The sequence below is a fragment of the Prunus persica genome, chromosome G2 (genome assembly GCF_000346465.2).
Source record: "Prunus persica cultivar Lovell chromosome G2, Prunus_persica_NCBIv2, whole genome shotgun sequence".
NCBI classification, from domain to species: Eukaryota; Viridiplantae; Streptophyta; class Magnoliopsida; order Rosales; family Rosaceae; genus Prunus; species Prunus persica.
This window is the reverse complement of record NC_034010.1, coordinates 14,562,279-14,573,297: the sequence shown is the minus strand read 5'-3', so window position 1 is coordinate 14,573,297 and position 11,019 is coordinate 14,562,279. Positions and strand designations below refer to the sequence as shown.

The following is an 11,019-nucleotide window of genomic DNA, read 5'->3' as shown; positions in this document are numbered from 1 at the left end:
TCTAAATGCAAATATGATGAGGAACAGAGTTCCATCTGGTAAGATTTCGTAACTCTTGGGATCTCATATCTGATTTTGACGGCTATTTTCTATATAAACCGTCGTGGTTATTCTCAATTCTTGTCACTAAATTGATCTATAGACGTAGGATAAAAAAATCCAAGAAATAAAAATTTTAAAAAATTACTATTAAGACGACGGTTTAGATATAAGGTCGGACGTATAAAGTGAATAAATACGACAGTAATTTTAACTTCACGACGTATCTCTTGGATCTCAGAAAAATCTATTCTGTCGGCGGTTTTCTATACAAACCGTCATGGTTATTCTCCATTCTGGTCATTAAGTTGGTCTACCATTGTAGGATACCAAAAGCCAAGAAATAAATAGTAACAAATAATGTAATTAAGACGGCCATTTAGGTATAAGGATAGACGTATGAAGTAAATAAAAACGACGGTAATTTTAACTTCACGACGTGGTAAATTTTATTATATGGCGTTAATTGAACAAACCAACGTGGTTAGAGTTAAAGATACCGTCGTAGTATGGCACAAGAAATAAGTCGATAAATTTTATCTTTTACGTCGTTGTACATTTATTTAAGATGGCGGTATTTTGTAATATACCGCCGTGGATTCTTTTGAAATTTTGCGACGCCGGATACGAAAACTTGGTCGTGGTTATTACGAAGTAAAAACAGAGGCTGTTTCTTTAAACCGTCATCTTTACTTTCTACGTCGGTTGATTCATACCTTCAGCCGTTGTTTGTGGGCTCAGAGTTTACTCTGAGGAAAACCTTTTTCAATAAAACGTCGCTTTTTAAATTGGGTGTGTCGTTTTTAAAAAACAACCATTGGAATCACCATTTGTTAGGTGTTTAAGTTAATCTTACACAGCGGTTTTATAAAACCATTGTCTTTTCAAACACAACGACGGTTTTTCGTTAAACTGTCGTTTTTTTCTGGTAGTCTTTTTCACTTTTTGTAGTAGTGAAAGAAAGGTTGAGCAACTGCATTTGAACTCTCAGTCTCTACTGAGCCAACTTGTTGAAGAAAGCCATGCTTGGACAGTTCACCGTCGACACAAGAATCAAAGCACTCAGGATTCGCTAGTTTAACTCGCAAAGAAAGGATTGGTAGCATATACTCAACCATTTCTTTACCAAGCAAGCGAATTCAAAATGACATTAATTTAAATACAATATTTAAATTTTATTTTTGTAAAAACATCTTTTGTGTATCATCTTTCTAATGAAGGTGGAGCCCACCAATACTATGGGTCTCATCTCTGTTAGGGAGATGATACACAAGTTGGTCTCTCTAAAAATGGAGAGAAAACTCTCATATAACGGGATAACACTTTTTGCTATTCCCAACCAATAACGCAATGACACGTATGATAGTCGTTTCACAGGTCATTGTGTTATTGATTGGGGATAGCAAAATATTGCTATCCCTTTTGCTATCCCCCGTTACGGGTAAATTTTTTGCTAAAGGTGGTCCCCTTAGCATTTTTCAAAAAATAAAAAAACAAAAAAACTATATATGAGATATGACTCAATGTTGGTGGTAGTGATGTGGCAACGATGGTGATGCTTGTGGTGGCAGAGGAGCAAAACTACATTAGTATTTGTTCAAAATAAATACGTATTTTTAATGTATGCAACTTGAACCCATATATTTCCCTTATTAGCTTAAATAATAATAAAACTGAAATTAAAGTTGAAACTCTAATTGAGTCCTACTCATCACCTAGCTGACAGAGTACTACATGTTAGCTCTGTGTTAGAACACATTGGATTCGAATTACCATGAAGATTGTCTCTGGGTATCTCTTGTTGTGGATATAAAAGAAGCTTGGGAGGGAGCTGCAAGCATTCAACCTCTCCCTCAAGCATCTCTATAACTTTGTTCATCGAAGGACGATCGCTTGGCTTCAATTGTATACACCATAAAGCAGTTATAATCATCTTTTTTAATATTTTCTTTTCCTCTTCTGTAGCATCATCCATCTCAAACTCTTTGCCCATGCAAAATTGGTCTGAGACCCAACGAGGAAAATAAATTTGGCTTGAATGCTCTGTGGATGCGTTCAAATTCTTCCTTCTACTTGCCATTTCCATCAACAACATTCCAAAACTATAGACATCAGCTTTGTATGAGACACCTCCAATATTTTTGTAAAACAACTCAGGAGCCATGTATCCCATTGTTCCTCTTGCTGCCGTCAAAGAGACGATGGTATTACCTACCGGATATAGCTTTGCAAGCCCAAAGTCAGAAATCTTTGGGATGAAATTCTCATCCAGAAGAATATTGTGAGGCTTGATGTCAAAATGTAGAATTTGCATGTCACAACCTCGATGTAGATATTCAATCCCTTGAGCCACTCCAAGTGAAATCTCATACATTTTCATGCAACTTAAGGGGTTGCTTCCTTCTTTGCAATAAATGTATTTATCAAGAGATCCATTTGGCATGAAGTTATAAATTAAGGCACGCTTTGATCCCTCAACACAATAACCAACAAGTTGAACCATGTTAAAATGGTGAATCCTCCCAATAGTAGCTACCTCACTTATGAAATCTTGTCCATTAGCTTTAGGCTTCTCCAACATTTTAACTGCTACAAATCGACCACTGCGTAACTTTCCTTTAAATACAGTGCCATAACCTCCTTCACCCAACTTCTCATTGAATCTACTGGTCATCTTTTTAATATCTGAGTAAGAGTACCTTATCGGACTGAGGTTGTTATCACTTTGCAGGAAATCTTCTATGTTGCTATACATTGACAAATGCATTCTTCGTTGTTTGTAGATTAGAAGAGCAGCCAGAAATGGAAACCCAAATATAGATCTTATTGGGAAAAATGCTCCTGCAAAGCAACATCACAAAAAGAATCACAAATGACATGCTTTATTGGATATAATATATTAAAAACCTTACTCTTTGCTTCCATTTGTTTTTTCTACTGACTATAATTCTGCACTAAAGGAATATGCAAACTCTTACCGTATGACAGCAAAAGCTCAATACCTGCAAGAGATACAAGAAAATGTGACCAAAATCAAAGGCTTGACAATAAATTTGAAATTTCGAAACACAGATATATATATACTCTGCCCTGCGTAATGGTTGACTAAGACTAATTAGCAAACTACATCATATGAGGAAGAAGAGAGAAGGGAAAGGAATATGAAACTCTTACCGTATGTCAGCAAAAGGTCAATACCTGCAAGAGATACAAGAAAAAATGACCAAAATCAAAGGCTTGACAATAAGTTTGAAATTTCAAAACACAGATATATATATATATATATATATATATATATATATATATATATATACTCTGCCCTGCTTAATGGTTGACTAAGACTAATTAGCAAACTACATTATATGAGGAAGAAGAGAGAAGGGAATTTAAATTAGGCAGACAAAATACAAGTAATAAAACTATTTAAAATTTTTAGAATTTTTATTTTCAAAGAATATTTGACATATTTTCTCCATATGTCTTTCTCATTTTCAGCTCTGTATCGCCTTATTTCAAATAAAACTAAACAAAATAAATGATTGAAAATGAGAAATAAAGCGTAACAAAAAGTCAGAAAGTTTGAGTAAGAAATTGTAGACTTGGAATATAGCAAGTAATTCACAAACCTAATATGTAGCTGAACCTGGGAACGCCGAATTGAAGCTCAAAGCCATACCCTAGTGCGTTGTGTATGTCATGATAAGAAAAGTTCCTGTCCTTTCCGTACAAGAACGACTTACTCATCAAAGTCGTCCACTCTATTCTGCACCCGTCCTCCATATCTGATGCCGTTATATTCCCTTGCTTGACATAATTATATGTTCTCATTACAGACGAGTTCTCTGCTTTTGCACACTTGAAGAAAGTTATAGGTGTTGTACTTGAGGATAATCGAAGATGACTATAAGTTAAGTTGTAAATGGAAAGCGAATAACGGGGGATGGAGGAGAAATCATTGTTGCGAATGCCAGGATCTACAACTCGGATTGTGAAGTTGTCGTAGTTGATTGCTTGCACAGAGTAGTCTCCCCAATCTACTGTCAATACTGTGAGGTTGTTGTGACAAAAGAGGTAGTGGTAATTCCAGTTTGTGCACTTGCTTTGATTTGGATCGTTGGCTAGTCGAAAAGGGCTGATTATGTTGTGGATGTTCCCGCAGGCAGACGGGATGCACTTACCATGGCTCTTCGTAATTGATGTGCTATTGAAATGGCTCTTCGTAAATGTGACAAAAAGGAAAAAGGGAAAAAAGGCAGTTGGACCAAACACTAATACACTTACTATAACGAGAACACATAATCTGCAAGTTCTTGCCATGAAGAGATAAATTTTCAGACACTTCTTCAATCCGCTAGCTAGCTTTGGTCAAGCGGCTGCTGCAATTCTATTGTCACGACGACTTGGAGCTCAAAGCCGCGTTTGACAGGAGCTTGATAGATATATGCCAAATCCCTTGGACCCGCTTTTGCATATTGCCAATGAATTTCTTCCAAGTGATCATTGACGCGAAGGCCAATTCCATGCTCTGAATTGAAAGTGGGGGACAATGCCATGTTGAAAATTCTTTGTTGAATATTGGTCAAAATTATTGTTTAGTTAAGTGTGTGAGAGCCACTTTATTATTGTTTGCTGGCTTCTACCTTGTGGCAATTTCGTGGGCTTTGGGGGGAAATGATGGCACATGCCTTCCTTGTCAAAAAGCAGGTGACAAAGAGGGAAGTGGTGCCTCAAATCATGTAGGAAAAGCTTTGAATATTTGGTGGCCTGCTACCAGCCTAAACCCTGAAAAAATAGCTTAAAATGACACCCATTTCATAATTTTAACTAAAAATACCACCCCTTCCCAATTTTTGTACAACTATCACCTATAAATATAAAATTATTGTCCACTTATTGCTGATTTTCACAAGTTCAGAAATTTTGTTCTCTCTTAGCTCACACAGCTCTCTCTCTCTCTGGCACAGCTCTCTTTCTCTTTGGTATATGTCTATCACAGCTCTCTGTGTCTCTCTTGGCTCTCTCTCTCTCTAGCACAACTCTCTGTCTCTCTCTTTGCTCTCTTTCTCATAGCGCAGCTGTTTCTCTCTCTAGCTTCGTTATGTCTCTTTCTCCCCTATTCGATCTCTTGCTCTCTGTTTGGAATCGCGAACCCCTCCCTTTAGCTATGTCTTCTGAATAGCTGCTTGCAACCTTGAAGCTCTAGTGGATTGCCGACCTCGAAAAGGTAGTGTTGATGGTTATTTTCTTAATATCAGTGGGATTATGTGAAATGGGTTATAGTTTGATTGTTTGGGTTTGTGTTAAATTTGTTTTGGCTTTAATTTCTTTGGGTTAGGTTTTGTTGAATATTCATGCTCATTCATCTGGGTTTGTACCAATTGCATTTAGATTGGTCTGGATATGTGAATCTTGAAACTTGGGATTTTCCATTTGATGTAGTAGATCTGTATAGTGTGATTCTGATGTGTTACTGGTGTACTGTTGTTGTGTTCCTCTTATTTTACAGTCGTATTGCTGTTATATTGCCATTATATTGCTTATATATTGCTGCTATATTGCTGTTATATTGTGGTTATATTGCTATTGTATTGTATTGTATGGTTATTGTGGTTATATTGTGTTAATGAAATGTTGTTTTGTCATGGTCAGAAATGGAGACAATTGTTATTCTCGTGTGCTACAATAGAAAATGGGTCACCTCGAAGAAGATGTGCAAATACGAAGGGGGTGACTCAAAAGGCTTAATAGTTCCACGGACCATCAAATTTGCTGAACTGTTGGACCGTGTGCATCAAATTGGTAATACAAACAGCAGGGAAGACAAGGTTTGCTTAAAATTCTCAGTTTTGGTGGCCTCGAATGAGTGGAAGCACATAAAGATTGAGGACGATGATGATGTCAATTTTTTTATGAAGTACAATTCCGAGGTAACACCTTCAAAACTAGCTCCCTTACTCGTGAGTATAGAAGATAAAGGACTGACAAATGATGTAGTTCATAGTATGCATATCACGACAGATAGTAGTCGGATGGGTCATTCTTCAGTTGCCATTGTTGAAAGCAATGAAGTAACTTGGAATAATACAAATGTCACTGATGTGGGAGGTGAAGTAGGGACAGATTTTATGGATATGATTGATTTTAGCGAGGTGGAGGAGATGCATGGTGGTGATAATGGTACTGAAAGAAATGAAGTGTCAGTGTACTCTGCCCTTCCTAATTTGGGCTGCTTGAACACAGCTGCCCAGTTGCCAATAATACGTTTAGGAGGAGAATCTGAACCCACTCGTCAACATTATTGGAGTCAAATGGGTGAACAAAATCGGTACAATGCAGCCGATGTAAATGATGAAGAAGCATATTTGGACAGCGGGTTTTCACGAAGTGATTGGAATCCGAAAATTACAGTTGGGAAAATTTTCTCTAGTAAGAAAGCATTGTTGACGGAGTTACGGTTGACGGCATTAAGAGGCCACTTTGAATTTAAGGTGCAATTCTCTTGCACTAAGAGGTTGCTTGTGGTTTGTTGTCAACGTCCATGCCCATGGCGGGTCCGAGCATCGAGAATTGGAGAATACAGCTTCATGATTGTGAGGTGTACAACTGTCCATGAATGTGATTTGAGGTTCGTAAGTGACAAGCATCGTCAAGCAACCGCAGCACTTGTAGCCACTTCACTTAAAAGGAAGTTGAAGGATTGTCAGACAATATACACACCAAGTGACATTATGAGAGATGTGAAACACAACTTTGGTTGCACCATCCATTATTCGAAAGCTTGGAAAGCAAGGGAGTTAGCTCTATTGTCCATTAGAGGATCAGCGAAGGAGGCATATTATATCCTTCCAGCTTATTGCTATGAATTGGAGCGTATGAATCCCGGCACAAAAACACACATCCAAACTGATGAGAACAATCACTTTGTGTATTTATTTATGGCGGTTGGCGCATGTATTAGAGGGTTCCGTTCTTCCATGCGCCCAGTGATAGCCGTGGATGCCACTCATTTAAAATCCAAGTATAAGGGTATTATGTTTGTAGCAAATGCATTCGATGGTAATCGAAATATATATCCTCTTGCTTTTGGGATCGGGGATTTGGAGACGGATGCATCATGGCATTGGTTTTTCACTAAACTTCATGAAGCCATTGGTGAGTGTCCCAATCTTGTTATTATTTCTGATCGCAATGTTAGCATAGAGAATGTGTGGAACAAAATTTTTCCAACTGCACAACATGGCATATGCTTTTATCATATGAAGGGGAACGTGAAACGCACTTGCAAGTTGAAAAAGCGTGATCACATACTTATGCACTTTGAGCAGGCTGCGAAATCTTATTCCATTGCTGAATTTGATTGTCATTTTCGCAAGATCAAGCGAAAGGAACATGTTGCTCAATATCTTGAAGAGGCAGGGTTACATAAGTGGTCTAGAGCTCACATGGATGGACACCGCTACAATGTAATGATAACAAATATTGCGGAGTCAATGAACTCAGTCCTTAGGTTTGCAAGGATGCTGCCAGTGGTTCATTTGATAGGGGAAATTGTTAATCTCCTTGTGAAATGGTTCACCGAACGTCGTGAGTTGGCTTTGAATTGCACAACAACATTGTGCCCCAATTTTGGAGAGAAAAAGTTGAGGAACAAATTGGAGGATGCTGCAAGGATGAATGTGGTTAGAGTAAATAATGCACTGTTTAATGTTTTGGACAGTGATATGGACGGCCTCGTAGATTTGACGAACAACAGTTGTAGTTGTAGAAAGTTTTAGCTTGAGCAGCTACCTTGCAAGCATGTAGTTGCAGTTTGCCGCTTCTTGAAAGTAAATGTATACGCAAATGCTTCTCGGTGTTACACTCGGAAAACCTGGATGGATGCTTATTCGGATAGCATCTACCCGGTACAACCTCACGGAATGTGGGATATTCCTGAAGATGTTCGAAGTCGAGTTGTGCTGCCTCCCATGGCAAGGGTCATGCTAGGCAGACAAAAGAAGATAAGAATTCCCTCGCAGGGAAAGGGCACCATTAGAAGAAAGTGCTCAAGGTGCGGTTCCGCAGGCCACAATAAAAGCACTTGTAAAAACAATATTCCATTGCGCAATGTATCTTAGACAATATGATTTGTGTTGCTTTGGTAGGTCATGTAAACTCTACTTTTATTTGTGGTAGGTTTCGTGTTATGTTGAATGTGAATTCTTTTAAATTTGCATAATTTGGGTTGCATTGCTACAGCAAGCTGTATTGCTGACAGATTGCTATTATATTGAACTTTTATTGTACTGGTATTGCTTCTAGATTGCTATTATAATTTGAGTGCGAAATTAAAGGGACTGGAATGTAATTCCAAATGGATCCAAAACATTAAAGTTCTTAGAATTCCTATATTACACAGTTACTGTGATACTCCGACTATACCTTCTTTTCTGATTACAAATTCGGCCGATGCATAGGCCAGATGTGGGGCAAATACAAGGTGAAATGTCCTATGTGTTTGACTACATATACTTGTTGAAGGAGCATTACGAATGTTAACCTCAATAGATTGCTCATGTCTTGCCAAGAACACTCTTGAATTTATGCAATGTTCCCAAGCCAGTCCCAAAGCTGGACTCACCCGTCTGCCTTATGTGTCCAGGGACTCCAAGTTTCCCAACCTCACCCCATTCACTTTATCATGTGGCCCAATAAAATCCACCACTTGGTTGGTGACAACCACCACCAACCCAAACTTATTTGCTAAACCCTTCAATGTCCCAGATATGTTGAAGAATATTTCAGACCGCTGTTTCAAATCTGCCGGTGTTGTCTGATACTGTGATCGGAACAATGCAGCAATGGAATCAATGACAATGAGTTTCACAGGTAGGCGGGTGTGATCAATGGCAATAAATGCTTCTATGCCTCCAAGGACATGGATGAGTTGTTGAGCATCATGAACACCATGAACATATATGTCTTCCAATGGCTCCAACCTTATTAAGTTGGGGTATGATGCATGATAAAGGTTGCCTAGTTGTTGCAATCGACGAAATGGGAAGCTGAATTCTGTGAATATGTAGACGGAGGAGCCCCCTAGTCCGCCATGTGAGGGTGGGAGCTGAGCTCGTACCGTAAGTTGGAGACAAAGCTGCGTCTTCCCAGAACAACTCTCCCCTACCAATTCTGTTATGGAGTTGCAGGGTATCCCACCCCCCAAGCAGTCATCTAGTATTGGGCATCCAATGGATAATTTAGGGGTTGAAAGAGGAAGGAGCATGAGGTTTTGGGGTGTCATGTTTGTGTGATTTAGGGAGGGATGTGATGGTGCTACAAGGCATGCATTATATATATATATAGTTCATTTTGAAGGTCTGTATTGTAGGCCATATGTCTTTTAAGGGATGTATAATTCATCATTTTTCCAGGTTGTAATTACTTTTTTGTTTAGTTATTAGTATTTTTTTGGACCAAATAATTTAAAAAATATTCTGATGCAATACGTACTGTAATAGGATCATATTGTAACTCTATCATCACTCTATTGTACTCTTATTGACATAATATTGCCATTATACGCATGTTTATTGTATAGTTATTGCTGCTATATCGCCACTGAACTGGACACCGATAAACTGTATACGCACAAATACAAAAAGAGGCTTCATCATTCCATAAAATCCTATTTCCAAACTTACATAATACAACAACAGGCCACCCCATCGTTACATAATACAAAAATACGCCACCTCATAGTTCCATTTCCCTGCTGTTGACAAATTCGAAGTTGCATACTCTTCAAGTGCGGTGACCGCGACCCATGAAATTCATGACCCCGGCCACAGTGATGTTGGCCCAGTTTCCTGCCGGATCCACTATTTTTGCAAACTTACGAAATAGTTCGAATCCGCTTTCCACTTCTTCTTGCTTCAACTTGGCCATTGCTTCTGATTCCTTGAATACCATAATTGCAATGGCAGGGGCAATTTCAATTTTTGCTTTCATTGTCTTTATATGTAGGAGATGCATGCGCCCATGATAACGAGAGCGAATTGTGCGGTTTTTTATGACACCCCATCTAGCTTGGCCCTCCACAATTTTTGAAACTATGTCTGCATGAAGATTTTTTCAAAACATGGTATTGCCTCGACATTGCTGCATGCCATGGACCAAGTCTGCAGGGAGTGAATTGGGTGACTTGGCTTGTGTTTTAGTCTCCCCTCCTTCAGTAATTGAAAGCGTTGGGTTTGGTGTGAGGTTATGGTCCATGGTCTTCGATATTTATTGTAGCCTGGTGTACAACTTAATTGGAAAAAAAGGGGACTAAATGCGATGTGAGTGAAATCAGTGGGGAAGGTAATGGCTATAAGCAGGAGTTAATGTGATGGAAGTTTTCATTTCAAACAGCTGGGTTGATTAATATAGGCAGGTTTTAATGGCATGGAGTAACTCAGAGAGTTATTGGCGGGAGGGATTAGGGGGAGTAATTGGCGGGAGGGATTGGCGGGAGTCTTAGGCGGGATAGTATTGGGCGGGAGTTATTACCCAGTTGACTGTATGCCTTTTTGTAATATATTTGTATGTTGGACGTTCCGAACTTGGTAATTTTCCCATTATGTAATTCAAATAAGGGATTTGCCTATTTGCCTAATTGACCAACTCATTCAAATTGACCAATATGGTTATTGTCTTATTTCTCATTTCAGCAATCTCAATTCGTTTCCATTTTTCCATTATTCATATTTTCCTATTTTCCATGTGTCATCCAATTTTCCAATTTTCCAATTTTCCATTATTTTTGCCTATTTTTTCCTATTCCCTATTTTCCTATTGTGCAATTTCCCAAGTTTCCTTTTGTTCTATTTCCAGTTTTCCAATTTTTCAATGTTCCCATTTTCCCATTTTGTAATTAAAAAAAGTTGCCTACTTTGCCTAATTCAGAAAGTAATTAAAATTGTCCAATATGGTAATTGTCTTATTTCCCATTTCCACAATTTC

The 11,019-nt window shown here is 38.4% G+C and overlaps 1 protein-coding gene and 1 pseudogene across 1 annotated transcript; both read right to left on the bottom strand.

The window, feature by feature from the left end:
• Window positions 1,652-4,418, bottom strand: LOC109947531 (rust resistance kinase Lr10-like). The gene is made up of 4 exons (XM_020557951.1): window positions 3,666-4,418; window positions 3,214-3,237; window positions 3,018-3,041; window positions 1,652-2,880 (listed from the first exon to the last, which is right to left on the bottom strand). The coding sequence occupies exons 1-4, from the start codon at window positions 4,354-4,356 to the stop codon at window positions 1,751-1,753; spliced, it is 1,869 nt and encodes a 622-aa protein (XP_020413540.1). The 5' UTR covers window positions 4,357-4,418; the 3' UTR covers window positions 1,652-1,750.
• On the bottom strand, window positions 8,432-9,319 carry LOC109947166 (annotated as a pseudogene).

Bases quoted from the DNA above. Each gene is read 5' to 3' on its own strand.
- LOC109947531 (XM_020557951.1), bottom strand. From the start codon at position 4,356: ATGGCAAGAACTTGCAGATTATGTGTTCTCGTTATAGTAAGTGTATTA. The intron at 3,238-3,665 runs GTTTGTGAATTA...TATCTCTTGCAG, and splicing joins CAGGTTCAGCTACATATTAG to GTATTGACCTTTTGCTGACA. The intron at 3,042-3,213 runs GTAAGAGTTTCA...TATCTCTTGCAG, and splicing joins TGACCTTTTGCTGACATACG to GTATTGAGCTTTTGCTGTCA.